General features: G+C 38.8%; 1 protein-coding gene across 1 annotated transcript in view; it reads right to left on the reverse strand.

Moving 5' to 3' along the window:
* Positions 1-20934, reverse strand: part of CR1 (complement C3b/C4b receptor 1 (Knops blood group)) — a 125456-nt gene that overhangs the window by 83841 nt on the left and 20681 nt on the right. Inside the window, exons 2-3 of the mRNA XM_015280699.4 lie at positions 20443-20698; positions 19126-19302 (exon numbers count right to left, since the gene is read on the reverse strand). Coding sequence (XP_015136185.2) covers positions 19126-19302; positions 20443-20698 — 433 coding nt within the window. The remainder of the gene's footprint in view (positions 1-19125; positions 19303-20442; positions 20699-20934) is intronic.

Genomic DNA, 20934 nt, shown 5'->3' on the forward strand with positions numbered 1-20934 from the left:
AACTGGTAATGAATGGCATGAAGACTACAGCAGGGACTGAAGGAGATGTGTATTCTTCCCCTGAATGTATTAGTGCAAATTTTAAAGGCAAATAATTCTGCCTAAAAATGTAAATCTTTTAAAATCCTAGGAGTGCAGGCAAGCTCAATTTCTTCTCCAATTACGCTAGTATATCTAAGTCACTGAAATGGAATTATTCTTGATTTATCCCACTATGAGAGAGAAGAGAAATGAACTCCATGTATTTCAAAGATTAATTTGAGGGATTTCCTATTTCTTTCAATTCCTAATTTTTCCCACTAACTACATTTAGTCAGTAATCTCTAGCATGAGCTGTTCTTTCCACAGCTGATGCTAATGAAGGATACGATTAAAGGTTAATCTCCTGAGGATATGGCAGGAATCAGTTAGGCAATATCCTGCTCTCTCCTGCATCAACCTGAGCTCCATTTGTACACTGCTATGGTGCTGACTGTAGTCTGTAGTTCTCATTTTTCCTCATACATGTAAAGCTTAAATGAAATGATACTTTGATGCAAATCACAAATATAGAAATGGATTTAACTCAATCTCCAAGCTTCCTAAATGAAAAAAAAAAAAAAAGCCTAGATCTCCACTTAATTAAATTGGTTTTATACCACTGCAATTACTTTTATGACACTGATTATATGGATACACCTTCAGCATAACAAAATAGCAAATTTGTCCCAGAGTCAGATTATTTCATGGACATCTATTACAGTTTTGGTTTGTCATCATCTATTAAAAATGATAAAACCATATGTCACAGGATCTCAACAATGATCACTGGATGTTTGTACTTGATTCTTCTGCTGTTGCCTCAGTCTTTTTTTACCAAACATACACGGAGAGAAGATTTTTGATAACGTGGATCTTTCACCTGGCAAACAAGGTCTTGCATTTTTATTCACTCATTGGAAGTTGTAACAAATATTCAGTACGTGCCTAAAGCTACTCTGAGTTACAGTCCATAACATCAGGAGAACCAAGAACACAAACCAACTCACACTTATGGCTTTGGAGGAGAAGAACTACAGCTTGAAGTTGTGGGTTATTCCTATCTGCTTTACTGAACTTAGGATTATTGCTCCTTGGCAATATCAAAATAAATATGAAAATTAGAAAAGATGTCTCCCTGACTTTCATGTGTGTGAAACAAGTGCTTGCAACAGTATTTGTCATTATTCATGGTTTAAATCAGGTACCATGAATGGGCCTCACTATTCAGCTTTGTTATTTTACTAAACAGAAGTCTAAACTTTCACAAGGAAGCTAGTATAAAGAATTTAAACAATGACATCTTCACCTCTTGTTGTGACAAAGTGCTGTATAGTCAGATTTGCCTAGGGCCTGGGCACACCCTCTTTTAGAAGAAGCAATGGGAATGAAGGGACATATGTCCCACGACAATGGCTCACAAAATAAAATATGCAGGAAGTGGCTGCTTTGGGCTGCAATTCAACCTTCACAGAGGAGCTATAAATCCCCATTTCACACCAGAGACTTCAGAGAATTGCAGAATGATACCAGTGGCCTTGTGGGCTGCAAGCGCATGCGGCCGGTTCATGTTCAGATCTTCAACAACCATGACCCCTAAGTCCTTCTTGGCAGGGCTACTCTCAAGGAGTTCTTCTCAAAGTTTGTACACGTATCTGGAGTTACCTCAGTCCAAGTGCAAAACTTTGCACTCTACTTTGATGAACCTCATTAGTTTCACAAGGGCCCACCTTTCAAGGTCTCTCTGGATGGCATCCCTTCCTTCTGCCAAATCAACTGCATCACTCAGCTTGGTAAGGTGCTTTCTGGTGCTTTCCCACTTGCTGCTGCAGCAGAGCAATTGTGGCCCCACCTCCCTGTACCCACATACAGAAAAACAGACTATAATGTATGCTGAAATATACCGCCCAGGACCCACACATGAAGATCTTTAAGCTTGCTTCTCAAAGACACGTAGCTTTTGTTGTCACATTTAAGTTATGTGGGGAGGGTTTTTGCTTTTGTTTTTAAATCTTTTCTATGGCAGTATATGGCAGATATGTCAGAACAGGCACTCTGTGGCCGTGAAATGCATTCGGAATGCTGAAGAGAAAAAAATCAAGTCTTTGGCAGATACTCTAATCCTCTTTTCTGTAGTATGCAACATGTATGGTGTCATAAAAACATGAGCAGGGAGCATGCTAGGATTACAAGAAATACGTGAAGAAGTGGCTTTAGTTAAACACTTGACATGTATGACTGCAAAAGAAAAACCTTGTGCTTACCTTTAAGTGTATGGATCAGAGAAGGATTTCTAATAAGCCCCAGCATGTTCTCCAACTCTTTAATATCTCCTGGAATATGCTCTGCATTAATTTTAGACAGTGCTGAACCTGTTCATCCATCTGCTCTTTGTCAGTGTTCCTGAAGTATCCCTTCTCACAGCCATGTGATCAGCACTTTAACAAGCTAGATGTCTTCTCTATTATTATTTGAAGTATTTTGCTCCTTCTCTATTAGATTTACAAATTTCCTTTAACTGAGGGAGTGGGCTGAATCAAGTCCTAAGTTCAGCTACTTTTACATATCATAAACAGGGAAAGGACAAATTGACTCAAATCTTTTCACTGAGTTCAAAGACATCAAAAATTCAATACTGCACTTCCAAGTAGGTTTCAGAACCGAGAATGAAATTTTGGGGTGACCTAGCTCCAGATCTCAGCAGAAGTAACCTGCACACAATGAGAATCTTGGACGCACTCCCACAGGAAAAGAGAACAGGAAAGTTACCTGAAAGTAAGTACAGTCCTTTGAGTGAGCATCACATCTCAGTATCCTAAGAATAAATGTTATGGAGGAACAATCTTCCTGTTGAAGAATAAAAGCTCAAAAGCTGTATCATACCTTGTAGAAACTATGATGCCTGCAAGGATCTTCCACAGGGAGGTCTGGCCCTGGGCCACAGCTTTGTTGAGCATCCCTGGGTAGGCTTGGGGCTCAAATGTGTACCAGTCACCAGCACGTGACACTATGTGAACTGAGGCAGCTTTGATTTAGCAGTCATGGAAGACAGCATTTAGTGAAGGGCCAGAACACTATTATCTACTGAAGAAAAAAATGTGAGCTTATGATCGCAAAGATAATGTAGAGCCAGTGGTGAAACGCAGAACTTTGCTGGTTAACTACACACAGAAATGACATCTATGTAATAAAATTAAGCTCTTTTGGTTGAGATCTCAGTGGCATTTCACATAGTGCTTATAGATTTGCCATTTGCACAGACATCAATATAGTTGCACTGATGCTTTTGGAGGACACACAAAAAGCAAATATGAACATGACAACTAAGTATGAGTACCAAACCATGCCAGCATTTTTTACTTTTAGAGCTTAGACAATGATTTACATCCTCATGCCCTCATGTATTTCTAACATACGCCATGTTAAAATTGTACAATCCCAGAAGTACTAAAAGGTCTGAGAAGTTATATTTGATTGCATAAAGTTTACCATGCAAATGAGGATTATTTATGAAATTAATTATATGCAAGTGAAGTCTCTGTGCCCAAAACGTTGCACACAATCAGACTTAAAAGGGCAGATACAAGCAATTCTGAAAACGCTTTTCTCTGAACAGAACTACTACACAGCAGGCTTCTCTGGACACAGTCTTCACATAATCACAGACACACATTCCTCAGTAACTTTTATCACCACTGATGTGTGAGCACATGCTACTGTAAATACTCCTGTTCCAAGTGCCCTGGATCTCTGGATAGCTTCCTACTATTTAAATGAATAAACACTGGAAAGGAGTATCACCATCCTATCCTTGGTACACTTTTTTGCCATTTTAATGTACATGCTATGAAGATGCATTTTTGCTTTTACAAATCTGTAGAAAAATACAAACAGGCTGAAATAAACAAAATTCCATTAAAGGAAACAAACAGATATATTTCACTTAGTTTGTGCTATGCACAGATGACAAAATAACTGATTCAGAAATGTAATACCTGGTCTGAAAGCAGAGGAAGCTCAGTTCTCTTTAGGCTTGGATCTAATCATCGTAAAAGGTATCCAACAACTCTCCTTTTTGCTTTTGTTGACAAGAGAGGGTTTGGGGCCAGGAAAGAAAAAAAGGGACAGCCAAGAAACATTTACAGAGTGGGATTCAAATCATATGTGGGCAGAAAACTCACTCCATCCATGCTAATTTACCCAGCTTTCACAGTACTGGTATGTTTCTGCAGAAGAGAACATCTTCGGTGGTTAAAAGATCCATTCTCCATCGTGTTCATCTGCTCAGAAACTGATAGATTTGTGTTTAGATAAACTTGGGACTTAAGAGTGTAACTAAAAAATAATTCTCCGTTCAAACTGGATGTACAAACTGGCTCTCTTAAGCCAGTTACTTACTTACTCTTTTCTGTATGAGGGGTCCTGGAGGAGCTGGAGACACCACACCTTCAGGTTTCCTCCTCCTTCAAAAAGAAACTGTGGATTTAATCCAGTAAAACGTTAACAGGGTCTGGTAGAGTCCTGAATTGTTTTACTAGTCCAACCTGAATTGTTCTACATCTGCTGCTGCCTCCAGCACCCGCTTCCAGTGGTTGTTGCTGCATAAGATTACAAAGAAAAAAATATACACCTATTTCTGTCTCCTTTCTCTGTGGATCGGCACAGCTCCAGCTGCTGAATCACAGAGGGGGAATGCATGAAGTGAAAGCTGTTATAAACAGGAAAGTGAAGCCATTTCGGCCAGACCTTCAATAAACTGTCACTACCGCATGAGGTGCCAAATTTGGCCTGCTTTCCACATCCCTTTATTTTTATCATTTAAATATACTTTTCAACAACAGTGATTATACTCCTATTAAGTAATATTTCTGAGCACTGAAGATACAGCACATGACTGTGCAGATGGAGAACATATGTCACTAATTCCATGTTTATTTACTTAGCAGCGTGGGGTGAGAGTCAGACAGTTTTTGGTTAACTTAACAGAGCTGAAGCACATGCAATGGCTCAGGCCAGTAATCAGACAATAAAAAGTGGTGTTTTTGCCAATTATTTTTTCACATATTGTGAAACTACCCCAGCTATTCCTGTGTAGAGTTCAGTAAATTGCTGTAATCTTAATGTCAGAGTTTCTACTAAATTCCTGGAATCATTATGGATACCCATGATTTACTGTGAAAAATACCATAAATCCCATTGTCCATTCCTCACAGAAAATTCTTAGGAAAACTGACAGGACCCCCTGAATTCTTTTGAAATGATCTGAACTATGCAGATCAAAACAAGAGTTTTGTTTGTGGAATGTGAAAGAGCTGGGAGAACAACCAGATCAATCTGGTTAGTATTAGCTGTTGCATTCTCAGAAAGTATTCAGAGAAGAGATGGCTTCTCATTCTGTTACCCCCAGTTTTCCATGTCCCCCTCCCTCCTTATTTCTTTGTAAGACAAAAACTAAGTTCCTCCTTAAGGACTCTTGCTGAAGCAGTCAGCTGCATGCAAAAAGGTTACCTCAGATTTGAACTGAAGAAATCTGTTTTAAGTACTTAGTCCTGTGCCCTGACAACCAAGTATGCTTTAGCACCACAAAAGCTATTTAAAAAAAACAACGAAAACTTACTGCTCTGTGTTGCACAGTACTCCATCTCACAAAGCTTTGTTCCATGAAAACATTCCTGAATAGCACCGTTGCATCTCCAACCCTAGACAGCAGCAGCCTGGTCTCTGTTTCTTAGATACTCTGGAAAGACTTAACCCTCTCCAGTGTAGAGGAGTTCTCCCACAGAACAGAAATCTCTGGGTAAAAAGTTTATGTTTTCAAAAGATCCTTCCATGCTATCAGTGCCGACCAAATATGCCCAAGTAGCAACCTGTAACACCTGGAGGCTCTGCCGACAACTGAGTTGTTTAAAAGAGCCTGACAGCCTCCTGTTGCTGCCAGAAAAGGAGCTGGGAGCAGTCAGATTCCTTCAGGAACTGTCTGATACTCAGTCTCTCTGTACATGAAAGTGAAATTGAGCTCTGTGGTGTACTTTTTCAGTTTCTTCTCAGTTTCAAGAGTCTACCTTGAGGATGCAGAATCGCTTGCTCACTTTCTAAAGGACTGTAAGGTCATTTGAACGTTTTAGGAATAAAATGATCTGGTACACGCTTCCGGTGAAGCACACTTCTGGTCTCATTTCCCATTCTAAATGCATACCCATTATTGAGCTTTATTCAGCCACAAACAAGGCTAACTACACCTGCAGGGATGGAGAATGAGAATGAAAATGTTTATAACTGCAATGTGATGCAAAGAAATGGGTAACAATGATAAACTGTTGCTTAATGGAATGAATAGGACTTAGAACTATTAAACCGCTGATAACAAAATAGAACATCTATTTCTAAACAGCACTTTATTCTGATTAGATAAATTCACGAAATAATTTATAATGTCTACAAATACCACATTGGTTTTTTTTTGTTTTTGTTTTTTTTTTAAGTTTGAGCTCAGTGTTCTGCATTAACTTCCTGCACTTCTGCAGAATGTAAACAGTTGACAGATGCAAGCAACAGATGACAAACTACCTCTTAGGCTGAGGAATGCATGAGGCGCTGCAATTATTACTTCAATGTAGGAATCCTCCCGAATGTGACCCTAAAAGTAACGAGAATAAATCAATTGCTAACATCAGTGGGGGTGAATAAGACCTTACAGTCAGCTTTGTGAAGCACCACAGACTGTGGACGTACTATCTTTAGCACTAAGCTGCATTTCAGTCCCAGAGGCAAAAACCAGACACATAACTGCTATCATCCATCTTGTGCATCTTGAATGACAGGTACTAAGGGGTGGGACAAGAAGACAGGAAGAGGTCCTTCACATTCTCAGGGTGCTGACTGCCTTCTTGCCCTGATAGCGAACAGTCAAGTCTGCTGCTGAAATACTGCTCGTGCTGGTGAAGAGTTATTGGGTGAGTGAAAACAGAAGCCACTCTGGAAGTTTGGATAAGTACAAGACCTAATTTTTAGGTTAGAACTGAGGTACACACAAACTGTTCTTGGGACTACAGATTACCCACTAGCGCTTCTAGGCAAATGCTAGTGGTACCTAGGCTTAGACTGCTATTACTGCGGATAAGAAAGGAAAACAACACCATTGCCATGTACTGGAATAGACAGAAATCAAGGTAACCCTCATCTACACTACGTACCTCGCTGTCTGAGGCTGGTATGCCCTCTCCCAGTCAGATTTCTTGTGGTCACATTAATTCTGTTCTTCTGGGTTTGGACTGTGGGCTCAAGGAGGGCTAGTCGCTCCAAGAAGCTTTATGTGAACAGGAACATGGCTGCTCATACTGCTGAAATCCAGATACTAGTGAATACCAGGTGTCCTTCCCCTTGTGTACTGCTGTGCCGTGACATAGGCACCACACCTGCTCTCCCAGGAGGGGACCTCTGTCAAGTGTCCTTGGCCCACTAGAAAAGGAAGGATACTCACAGAAGCACTCAGTTTTTAAAATGCTGTTGTATTTTGCAAGGCTGTGTATCTTGAATTTCTATTCAGCGATAATAGAGAATAAAACTGTACCTAAGCGTTTAATGCCTCGACAACTCACAACAATTTAAAAGCTAAAGAGAAAGGGATTGCAAGCAATTGCATAATTTGTTCCTAACTACACTGAGCAACAGCTTAGATTCTGAAAAGAAGGAAATAAAATATTTGCATTTCAGAAGGCAATATCATTTACTGAACTGACAACAGAATGACAACAGACAACAGTAGAGGGCAGGAGCATTTTTAGGTATACAAGTCAATGACTCCATGAGGTATTAATGGGAGTCCAAAAGAAACACTCACTCAACTATACGTAGCAACTCTGATGAATAACCGTGATGTTTATCAAATTTTCCTTAGGTTCTACACTGATATCAAGACTTCTCAGAATAAGGCTATCCAGCCTCCCACTCTCTTTCTAGTTTTGTGAATTGAGTTACTCAGAAAAGATACATCTGTAGCAAAGCCCTCTTCCCTATCCTCACTTGAGGACTAAGACACCGCTGTGACTCAGAGGCCAAAAAGATGCAGAAGATTTAAACTAGTTGTCTGCTGCATATAAAGGAACTAGAGATCCCCTTCAGCAACATGCTCTGGGCTTGTCTTCTATGATGTTAAAGTTATTGCAGCTGATTTTAACAGGCTGAAGTTCCCAGGCACACTTCAGAGGATGTTTCACAGTCAGCAGATGGGCAAAGCGTGAAATGTGGGACAGGTAGAGAAAACATAGGAAGAGGCCAACACTCTCCTCCAAAGCTCCAAGGGTTTTTACACAGACATTCAACTCAGAATATAAATATATTCCTTTAAATTAATGCAACTTAAGAGTGTCCCTAGCCCATGCAGATCAAGGTGTTTTTATCTTCCATGAGAATACTGATGTTTCCTGTCTCTCTCTAAATTCAGTTTTTAATACCGCCTGTGTGAATTTCCAGACAAGAACGTTTCTGGGGGAGTAGGAACATAGTAAGCACTCTTCTGTCATGAAACCATAAAAAAACAGAGCTGAAGGGAGGTCTGAATTCACAAACAGGAGTGTTACGCTATGTACTATTCTGTTCACCACTAGCCAGCAAACAGACTGGAACTAACAGCAGCAATCCCTGTGAAAAAAAAAAAAAAAAAAAAAAAAAAAAGAACATGCAGAATTAACAGCCACAGTGTAGGAAAAATTCTTCTATTTTATCTGCTGGCATTCTTTGAGAAACAAACCACGCACCACAAGGAGATGGAAGCTTTACATGGGTGTTTACTATGGCATTTATAAGGGAACACCCTTTGCTTGAACTTTACGGGCTTCAGATTCACTTATTTTTTAGCTTTCCTCACAATGTTTCTTTTGCTGTGACGGAAAAAAGAAAAAAACCCAACAAAACAATAAAACTAGCAGATTTGCTTCATTGCCAGGAGAAGGAGCCAGTTCTCAGCTGTCACAAAAGTGTTCAGCTTTGCATAAAATCAATACAGCTGCACACACCTACACAGACGGGGATTTTGCCATTCATAATGTAAGACCACAACGTAGTACTTAATGATGTTGTTTTCTCTTTCAAACCCAGTTTCACACTGTAACTAAACCGCAAGACTACAATTAGATTATATAGCTAACTACACTATACCAACTTCTGTAAAATTAATCTTCCTCAGCTTCCCACCGTTAAAAGATCCATTCATTCTTCTCATTCTTCTGGATGAGAATAACAGAGGAAAACACTTCTTAATTTGAAATAAAAAGCAGACTGCGTAGATAAAAGTGAACAGCTCACACTACCTTCAGATGTGAGACCAGCTAAAACATCTGCACTGGAAGTATGAGTTGCTGGTCTGGCTTTGTTTTGCATGGTAACAAATGAACCCCTAGGGTTTTGGCCTGAAGAGGCTCCCATTTTTGCAGAGAGTCCTGATCTCTGTTTTCAGCAAAACACCAACAAAGCCAGGATAAATCAATTTCCTGTTTGATGAAACTGATCTGTGTTGCTGCTTTCTCATTCCCTAAAGACCCCATCATACTATTCCATACAGTTTGCACCAATTTCTGGGTGAGAAGGTTGGGTCACCTGCAGTAGATTTTAGGGTGACAAAAGAAAACAAGGCTGCTTACAATACAGATGATCGAACTGTTCCCACTCATCCTGACTGCTGAGTATCTGACAGATTAACCCTATAATGTGCCTGCAGCCTACCTTGCCCTAACCCTGCTCTATGTTGAGTGGGTTTTAACCCCCTTTTCATCATGGTCTTTTTTGCAGCACACTCTCCTTGCTGCTCACTGCCCTTGTTGGAGTGTGATGTACTTCTGCACTCCCACGGCTGAAGAAACAGAATGGGCAGAATGGGAAGAAGTCCAAAGCATAGCTCCAGAAGACAAAGAGAGAACAGAAAGGGTAAGAGGAAAGCCATCCTGTCCCTCCTTGCTACTGCATATCCTCTCTTACAGGGCTGGTAGTCAAACAGAGAAAAGGCAGTAGTAGGAACGTCTGCATCACCTTTTGACTGAGTGATGAATGAACCACGTACAATTCACCCAATTTCAGATTCAGAGACACAGTGACTGCCTGATTTTGTCACATTACAAGCTATGCTCAAGTATGGTTAAGTGAATCAGCTTTGACAAGGCTTTGAGAGCAACTTGATGACATTAGGAATTCCAACACCTTCTCACAACTTCACAGGCATAAAAACAGAGGCAAAACCTTATGTGTTAACTCTAGTATAAATTAAGCCCTGGGAATGTTCTAAGTACTTAAAGCTGGGAGACACTAGGGACAAAATAGTTCATCAAATTCTAAGTCTTTTAATCCCTTCCCTCATTTCAGCAATGAACAATCTTTGCTGTATAGCACCATCCTCCATTATCTTTTCTGTGCTCTTTCAGGAATTTTCATTTTTTCTTCTCTGAGATACAAGCTACTTAAAGGCTCGCAGAATGCTGAAGTATCTGCTTTCCATCTGCAAGACTGGCACAAGTTCAGCAATATGTGCGCATGTATTTGTGTCTCTGAAAACATCCTGGCCATGTGATTCTGAAAAGGTGTTTAAGACAAGATGACACCATGTAATCTGTACAGGTAACAAAAAATGTTGCAATAAAAATCTTTCAATTGTTTCCATAAGTGCCAGGCATGCTGCAAGTCCTAACCCTCCTTAGAGGTGATTCTGAAATCTACAAGACCAGCCAGAAGTTTACCAAAGGCCTACGCTAGAACTGTATGTGCCTAAACTGCGTCAAAATGTGGAGGCTGATGAATTTTTCAGGCAATCAAAGATAGTCAACACAAGTTCGTGAACCATCATTTAACCTGGGACTGCACAGCTGGGGAAGGATGTTTTCGATCATGAAAACTCCAACCACGTAAAATCACACTGGAGATAATACAGCCTGCTTTTTATCCTGCCTATGGACTGAAGGCCACGTGCAGGCTTAAGATGAAAGCTTTCACAGTCACTTCACAGAAGGCTGAAACTATCTGTACTGTATTTATACTTGCAGCCCTTGTTTTTATGGCCAACTGCAATGGCTATATGGGGGCCAGAGGACAGCTCGGGCACTTCAGAAGCAGCCCAAGCCGGGTCAGAACAGAAAGCTGGACTTCATTTCTATGTCAGCGTCTATTTCTATTCAGAGCATGGCTTCTGCTCCTCTCAAGCCTCCAGATGGCAGCTTTTTCTCCTCTAATTGCACATATGAACTTTGGCCAGAGGCTTTATTTGCCTGACATTCCAAGGTGACCAGGAAAAGCCATTTCCAAGAGAAGAGAAAAGAAGAGTAAATTGTGTGTCACTTCCCAGTTTTCTCTCACATCTTTTTCAGAAATAGGTCTGTACTTAAACAAAGGAAAGTCTGTTTTGGCACTGAAACTTTTTTTTCTAAAGCCTCAGACAACAAATACTGGGACAGGATGATAGATTTTTAATACTGTGTGCAAACCTAAAAATTACACCTCTGTTTTTTTTTCTGGTCCATAGAGGGTCTTCAACTTTACCCCACAACTTCGCTTTTAAAGAACTCCCTCAGAAATTGTGCAGGTATACAGAGAAAAAATTAAAGCTTGTGGGTTTTGGTTATTTTTACAGTTATGTTTCCCTCCTACAGTTCAGTTTGAAATGCAAAGGAAACAAGCTACATGGTGCAGAATTATACAAATTCTTTACCAATGAAACACCATTGTCCATGCTAGCTATTATGTTACATAACTATTTTACTTTTGGAAAGCAAGATGCATATAAATTGGTACACAAGGAAGGCCTGGAGAAGAGAGAACAATGAGTCACTCAGTCCTTAGAAGGACTTGATCCAAACTTCATTAACACTACTGGTAATACTCATATTCACTTATCTTATAAAATCTCTGAATATGGCTATAAAACATCACTAGCTGCACAGGTTATTTTTTTTCTCTGAGAAAGCTTGTAGCAAATTGATCAATAAAAGCTCCATTTTTACAGTTGTGCAAGCGAAGTCATTGGTAAGATGTTAATATTCTCACATTTCTGCAACGGTTTAAAAAGCCCAGTGGATGACCTAAAGAGTTTTTTTTCTGAAGGACTGAAGATTGATTAAAATTCCACTTTGGAAATGATGAGGTTCACGTATCTTAAAAAGTAGAGCAATCCTCCATCAAAATAAAGCCCAAGGAAGTACAATCTGCCCCATCTCAGCTGCGAATAGTTAAATCCCTAATGAAAGAAATAAAATCTCAACCTTACCATTCTCTCCCTACTTTTATTTATGCATTTTCTCACTTAAAAAAAATTGCTTTGCTACTGTTTCTTTTCAAATCCATAAGGAAAGCAGATGAGAGGTTTTATATTGCTATAAGAAACACTCCAGTAATTAAGCAAACCTGCTACCACTTCATATTCACTGTGCTTTAAGAACATTTTCTGTAACACTCTGCAAGTACAAGGCTACAAGGCTTTGAGCAGTAAACCCAACAAAAGAAGCTTCCTCTACCAGAAGTGTCCCGCCTTCATCAAGCAGGTTGTACTTAGAATATCCACATTCTATTTACTTTGCTTCCTACCATCCCAAACAGGGGAATCCGTACTTGAAACACCAAAAGCAAAGCAGGAAATACTGTGCTGCAGGAGCCAAATTTTTGAGAAGGTAGATTTCAACGTAAAAAATCTAGAAGAGGACAACTATGTGCTTCCAGAAGTGTTTATTTTCCAAACAACATATATACTAAGGCAACTTTTATAGCCTTTATATAAATAATAATTATGAATTTTTACATTCATTCATCAGGTCTTAAACATTTTTCAAAGAAAACTGACTTACTAAACTTCCACACCACTACTTATAGCACTTTGTTGTTTCCTAATCTGCCTTTCTTATCCACTTACCTTTCAGCATACGCATGACAACAAGATCCATTTACATTTCTCCTGTACTTACCCATCACAGCATTATGATACCTTCACTAGAAAAAAAAAACACAACTAATTTACATTTCTTTTGTACTTATTCATCATGACATTATGCTAAAACTGTAATTCGTAAGGAGTCAAAGAAGTTTTATGAGAAAAAATGTAAAGAATGACAGTGAGGAATGGTTTTGCCAGTATTAATTAAACATCAATTTACTGTTACTTAGTCATTGGTATTTTGCATCTTCTCCTTGGTTTAAGTTGCTGCTTTCTTGTTTTCTCTTCTCCTTTCATGACAGCCAGTCATTTTAACACAGTATATTCACAATAGGTCTTCTGTGTATTTTAAAAGGCAAAAAGCCACTAAAGAGACTGTAACGGAAGGCTCCATTGGGAGAATCATTTTTTTTAAATGAATAAATTACAAGTAAAATACTAACATACAAGAAAGTATCTCATCTCCCACGGGTGACAGAAAGGGCATCATAATTGCGTTGCAATAATTAAAGGAGCGTATCCCTAGTAGACAGCTGTTACATTTGGAGAAAGGACTCTTCATGCAAGCTGTTCTGTTTCTAGATAAGTCTCACGCCAATTCTTTCCAAACTGTCCAGATTTTGTAAACATTAATTAATGCTTCATTAGACATGTATGTCTCAACTTCCTTACCCAGCTCTAATCCCAGTGTTCCCAGTTTATTGAGTCTAAAATGTTTACTTCCTTTTTTTTTTTTTTTTTTTGCTTTTTGTGTATCAAGATTTACAGGCTTATAGGGCACAAGGAAATACAAAGGCAACCATTTGTCACTTTCCATAAGACACTCCTTCTTCAATATGTTAGTTCTTACTGGCTGCAGGTCTCAGCAGAAGAGCTCAGTGAGAGCTAAGCTAGAACTGAAGATAATTTTTTCTGATTTAGAAATTAAAAACAAAAAAAGAGGAAAGGAACCAGAACAAAATCTTACCCTGTTTTAAGATGTAGATTCCATGTATGTAAGCATGAAATGGTACTGCCTTATGAGAGATAAAAACTAAATTCTAAGACCCAGAAAATCTACAGTCCTGTGAACCAAGTCAACCTTTCAAATTCAACAGGCATATTCAGTCTGATATTTTAATGTAGCTAAAGATATATTCTATCCTCTCTTCTCCACACTCCTTTTCCTACTCTCTTTTCTCTTACACTCTGTCAATTACCAAGCAGTATCTCACAGTTTTACTAGTGATTCTCCTCCAGGTCCCATGGCAGATACATATTTATGTGTGTATGTTGTACACAAGTACATATGTTGCGATGCTGAGTGCAGATGCCTAAGGGTTTGGAAAGATCCTGTAATCTGAAAGAAAGTTTCCAAATACAATGTGACAAATTCAAAATGGTTGACAAAACTTCATCCAGCCAGGACCTCCTACGGAGTAGCTAAAGAAACACTTCTCAAAATGTGGTATGGAGACCCAGCTTTCAAGCAGGTAGAAGTGCCTGTGAAAAAGAGGGGTGCATTATGGCAGAACATAAGTTTTTATGTGACTAAGCCATTCCAGTCACTGGTGGAATTACAGATCTTCCTGTCTCACTAAGTAAAGCACTGCTAGTAATATATTAAACACAAAACTGTTTTTTTGTTTGTTTGTTTGTTTTAATCTAAGAAGCTGTCCAACTTATTATCATCAGATTTTGCTTTGCATTCTCAAAAGAAAAAATCCTGGACATCTCATGGAGGAAAAAGCTCAGATGAAAATTGGGTCCAAAATCCAAGAAACCATAAGTGCAAAATATAATCCCCTACCCCCTGCATTGCTGGAATTACATTCCTTCAAAATTTTCACTCTTTTCAATGAATATGTTTGGTGTTCATATGACTTCACACTCCACTGGAAAGGCTCTTCAAAAATCTAATCGATGCACTGTTATGAAGGCTAAACTGTTGGACTGGTGGCTACACAGATGATAACTGATACTGCTACATACTCATAAAAACTGCAAAGCTTTGACAGCATTTATACACACAGTGAAATTCTACATTTCAATAACCACAGACAAGTAGCAGACCAAAGATAAACTAAAGATGGAATAACTAGCACAGACTGTAAGTACTTCAATTAACTGTTCTGCCCTGCCCTCTGTACGTCATCTTCATGGATGTACTGTGTTGCAAAAATTGTGTCCACGTGTTTGATGAAAGAAATCTTTCCTGATAATGGTGGTTCTAATTAGGAGGTAGAAGATGAGATAAGCATCATGGGTTTTAGTTCCTCCATCATAACTCTACAAGGTCATCCAATCCAACATCCCACTTGCCAGAAAAAACCTTTTTCTTTGGAGACACTGAAAAAAACTGGGGAAAAAGGCTGTGGAAAAGACATATTACTTACCTTCCTACAATAGAGAAGATGCAAATGGAGATCTGGACATTTGACTTAGCTTTCCATGGAAAAAGTAGTTGCCTTTAACAGCTCACCTTTTTATTAATGGAATGGGAAAAAACACCTTAGACAGCGGAAGTCATGGATTTATTTTTGCCGACCTCAGTATCTTTGTTTGGCCATACCTAGCTTGAAACTTAATGTTGGTAATGAAGGAACGGACAGAGAAAGAAAAGGCCTAATTAATAAAAGGTATTTATAAACTCTACAATAACTGGGACTGGTTATTTTACTGACTCTACTCTTTTTCTGCCTCCCTGCTTTTCTCCTAATTGTCACAGACATCCCTGGCTGTATGAGGTTGCTTATGTGTGCCAAAAGGCTTCTGTCTTTTTTCTTCTAAAGCAGAGAAGAGTCACTCTGTTCTACTTTTTGTGGCACATTATCAACAATATTACAAAGAACAGGAGGGATACACTGAGGCCAATTTCTGCTCTCCCGCACAAAATAAGTGGCTCCTATTTTACTGTACGGAAGATTTCTAGAGGGTGTTCTCAGGTAATTAGGAAAGTCAAGTAGAGTTATGATTTGTACACAGTTATCTTGGTGTCTCACCAAATCACCGTTTAAAACCAAATATAACTACAAAACGGCAAGAGGCAAAAGCACAAGGGCATAGAGAAAATAACAACAACAACAAAAAACAAAATACCAAAAGGAATAGACTGCAGAAGAACAACAATTTCCAATTTAAAAATCATTACTGTACTAAGTAAACACAGCAAGTACGGTATCTGCATGATTAACCAATCAAAAGCTAAACACAGTCCAATTAAAATATGCCCTGTCAGTGTAAACTCTCCAGGAGTCCCCCTGCATGTTATATAGTGAAGAAAAGTTAAGAAGCATTAAGATTCCTTGTCCCTTACAAATCCACAGCAATCCTCAGCTGGGAAATGTTAAAAAAAAAAAAAAAAAAAAAAAAAAAAGATTGGAATCCTTTTCAGAATAGAATATTTCAAAATATATTCTCTTCCTTTTAAAGAACACTTTGCTTCTTGTTTCTGCCTCAAAGATGAGTTGTACTCAGCTCTGGTGAGGCTGCATCTTGAATACTGTGTTAAGTTTAGGGCCCCTTACTATAAGAAAAACACCAAGGCCCTAGAGTGTGTCCAGAGAAGGGCCATGAAGCTGGTGAGGGGTCTGGAACACAAGTCTTACGGGAAGCAGCTAAGGGAACTAGGATTATTGAGTTTGGAGTTCTCAAGGGAAAACTTCCTACATTCTATAACTTGAAGGGAGGTTGTAGCAAGGTGGGGTTTGGCCTCTTAGGTAACATGGAGAAGATGAGGGGGATGGCCTCAAGTTGTGCCAGGGAAGATTCAAGTTGTATATAAGGAAAAAGTTATTCTCTGAAAGAGTGGTCAGGCACTAGAAGGAATAGGCTGCCTAAGGAGGTGGTTGAGTCACCATCCCTGGAAGTGTTCAAGAAGTGTGTAGATGTGATACTAGGGAACATGGTTTAATGGGTAATATTGGTGGTACGTGCACAGAGGACTAGGTGAACTTAGAGGTCTTTTCTAACCTCAGTGATTCTGTGATTCTATGATTCTAGCTGAATTGAGCAGACACATTTAAAAGAACACAGTTCAACAGTTACTCAGGTAAAATTCTCCATAAACTATATATATGCATCTTTCATTACCTTCACATATACAGCACATGGGGTAGCATTAACTTTAAAATGTCCATCTCCCTATCTTCAGGAATTGTTCAAAACAGTATTTAATAACACTAGCTATTGATAGAGACAGAAATTCTGAGTCTATTTTGTTCAGTAGGTTACTAGGGCATTCAAACCGAAGTGAATAAAATAGACTAGTACTGCAGAAAAAAAATAGAGATGGAAATTTGATTTTATTTAAAAAATTGAATAACATCTGGAAATAAATAAAATGCAGCACTGTATCTTTGCTAAGAGTGAAGTAAGGACACAAGGAAGCTCTGCCAGTGACATAAAATAACATTCTGATCCAGTGTCTCAGTGACCCTACTACATCCCTTTGCTCACTTTACAAGCAAAATCCTTTCAAGTCCTGTATATTTAATTACTTTTCTTTTAATACAAATCTAAGGAAAGATGCCCCAAAGGCACAAGGTAAATTATCCCAAGATGTGATAATCAACGAATAGTGTAACATAATTGATAAACTTCCCATTGCAAACACTGTATTAACTATGTCATTTATGTCTTGCACTGCTGGCAGACAATACCTTTGTGCTTAGGTATAACCTTGATTCCCCCACTGTATTATTACTCTTAGTACAGAAAAACAGCCATCACAGTCTCCATTAAGACATTCCCTGAAGACATTTTTCAGCTCCTAGTCACAAACCTGCCTGTGACTATCCTTTAAGGAGAGCTAGCAAGTCCTGCTTATGACATCAAGAGACCCTCTACATGCAAAGAAACTTCATTCAACAAATCAGCACAGCCCTCATTAACAGCTATACAACCATGATCCATCAACCAAACAAATGGCTTGCATATCATAAGGAAGCATATGATGAGAACAGTGATTATTCACAAAGAGTGCAAGTGAGATTATAAGGACAAAAACAAGAATGCTATGAATGGTGTTTTGTTCCTAGTTGAGAATTCTTTCTATCCACTCATGAAACAAACAGAGCTGAGATATGTTGAGTTTTGATATTTTTGTCCCATAAAAATCAACAGTTGGAGAAAACCTGCATATATTTTCCTACAAACCAAGCTTCCCTTCGCTTATAATCACTTCAGTATGTGAATATGTGTTTCATCAGTTTATCTTGATTGCATGAAGACTTTCAGCTGAATTCATAAGCATCTGTAAAAGGAAAGTCTATACTGAAACCTGTTATTTATCTGTCTATCTACATTCTTATTTAGCAAAGACATCCAATATGCCACTGAGCTGAAATACAACAGCACTGAAGACCAGTGGCTCAGCTTTCCACTGCATTTCCTCAGGAAATTGTGTCTATTAATTTAAAAAATAATAATAATAAAAAAAGCCCAAAGCCCAAAGTCTCCTGTCTAGTAATACAGCCTTTTATTTTTGCTCTGAACAACTTTTAAGGGAATTCAGAGAGCCAGACTGCTATGTTTTGCCTCCAAGTTTTTACTCTAAAATGCAATAAAGACCTGTAAACTGCAGGCTTACATGTACTGTAGACTTTGAGTAAATATTACGAAGAGGACTGCTCCAAAAGCAGCAACAAGAACAATCTTAGCAAACTGTGATGGCAAACTTCTACTTAGTGACCGAAATGCCTTCTTCCTCTTTAGTAAATTAGTTTTGATATCAGAGAATGAAAAGATGTTTAATAGACTGTAGCATTCACTAAGGATTTATTCTGCAAAGATCCGCATAGTCAGACCTTCTCCAAATAAGAAAAGCCTAAGCAGTTCATTAAGTCATCAGTAAAATTCATGCCTGAAAATATGTACCAGGAGCTCCCAAATGCAGTGGATACAATCTCAGACTCAGTGAATCTGAAGTCACATACTTCTGCTGTTTACCATTTTAAGGGGTGTTATACTGTGTCAGAATATTTGCCCTACTCTTATGTTCTCTGTGCATTTCTTTTGGCTGCTGCTCAGGGGAAACAGTGGTTGAGTTTGACAACTACAACTCTTCTATATCTTTAGCTAGAAACAGTTACCCAAAAGCCACAAATGCATTCTGACTGAGGTTCATAGTTGTAACTCCAAAAAAAATGCAGATCTCCCTAGACTGGATTAGCCAAGTACCCAGGGCACAGAGAGAAACTCAAGAACAGAGACACAAGACTCACCCGTGCATTCATGCTGTAGTCCTTTCCCATAGTATCCTTTTTCACAAATGCACTCAAACTGGCCAGTGTGAGTGCCACATTTACAGCTTGCCATGATGTCACAGCAGTTCTCATTCGCCTCACATAGATATGAACAGTGTGATATATCTTCTTGGATATAACTACCAGAGGGCAGGTCTGAAACAATATCAATTTATTAATTAAAAAGTCCAACCCCAAGTCCCCTAAGAGTATCATATTATGTAGTTAGTGTAATGTTTCTGCAAAAGTTCTAAGCTCTAGTGACAGTAGCATGAAATATACCATTGCACAATATAAGAAAAACCTGTTCTTACTGTAGAAAAATGCCCACTGAAACCAATGGTGCAGAGAGTCTCAAGTTTTCTCACTTGGCTTGGCTTGATTCTAACACTGCCAGGAGACAGTCTCGCTCCATACAGAAGCTGCTGAGACAGCTTGTCCTGAGTTTGGTGGATGCTCTCACTGGCATAAGGAGAGCATTTGGTCATGGAAAGTACAACCAGTTGGGCACATAAAAAAAGAATAAATCTTTCCTTTCGTGCATTCACAAAAAAACAATTTAACTGGAACAAACAGAACAGCAGTAAAAAACGCTACTTATGTAAAAGTAGCATTCTTTTTAAAAGTAAATACAGCAAATAAACACAGCAGCTAGTCTGATGGAAGTGCTATGTCTTATTCAAGTAGCACTGGCTTTCATGCAAAGGTCTACTTGTGTTCCCACTTGCTAAACTTCTGTTTTTCATAAAGGCTTTGCAGAATAAAGTAGATCAAAAAAGGATAAAAGTCCAGTTCAAATTTGCTTTCTACCTCTTGCTCTTTCCAGTGTTATTGAACGTATAAGGCCATAAAAACAGATCATACTTAATGTTATACATAGGAATCTAGATTTTTTCTCAACAAGCAAGCTTTCATTGGTGTGTAGAACACCAAAACTGGAAAGGCTAGCCATAAGGTATGTACTGAGGGCCTCTTTTTGATAACCATGTAGTTAACTACAAGGTTTATCTAGTCAAAAAAAGTCACACTAGGCCAAGACCATAGTCTGTTCTTCCTTGGACAAAATGAAGAGTAGGAAGGAAGTACAAATATACCAGTGAAGAGAATTTAGGTCACATTTCATTGATGGTGAGTTAGTTAAATTAATAGTTCATCATTTTGCCTGAAGAATGAGCATCTCTACTTGAAAATGCGAGGAAAAAAAAAATCTATACTCCATGAAATGCAGTTACAAGACAGTACTGGAGATCTTTATATTTATCTCTGTGTTCTTTGTAGGACTTCTGAAGTTAATACCTTCATGAAGAGCCCTTCGTGCCAAAGCTTCAAACTCGGTAAAACTGTGAAGAAGGTAACAATGATCTTCTTTTGGATGGGAAGCCATGTCATTCAGTTCTCGGATATTCCCCTGCCATATCCCAAAGGTGAAGATCTCCACTCCAAAGTCACGTAAAGATGCTGCAATGGGTCTTGGGTCTCCACCATTGGAATATCCATCAGTAATGAGAAATATCACCTTTGTGGAATTTCCACGGGCATGTCGCAGTATTTGCTAAAAGAGAAAATGAAAGGGCACACCTTGAATACTGCTTTCCTAACAATTCAGCTCCTTTCACCTGCCTTGTGCAGCTAGTTTAAATCTTTGCAGACTACTCATCATGGCAAAGAAAAATCATCAACAAACAGTGATTGTGGTTAGACAATGTTAAACATAAACTTCAGATGGACAAAGTCTGCCCTATCACAACTGTGAAATCTTGACATGATCTGAAATGAGACACTTTTGCA

Source organism: Gallus gallus, chromosome Z (assembly GCF_016699485.2).
Source record: "Gallus gallus isolate bGalGal1 chromosome Z, bGalGal1.mat.broiler.GRCg7b, whole genome shotgun sequence".
Lineage (NCBI taxonomy): Eukaryota > Metazoa > Chordata > Aves > Galliformes > Phasianidae > Gallus > Gallus gallus.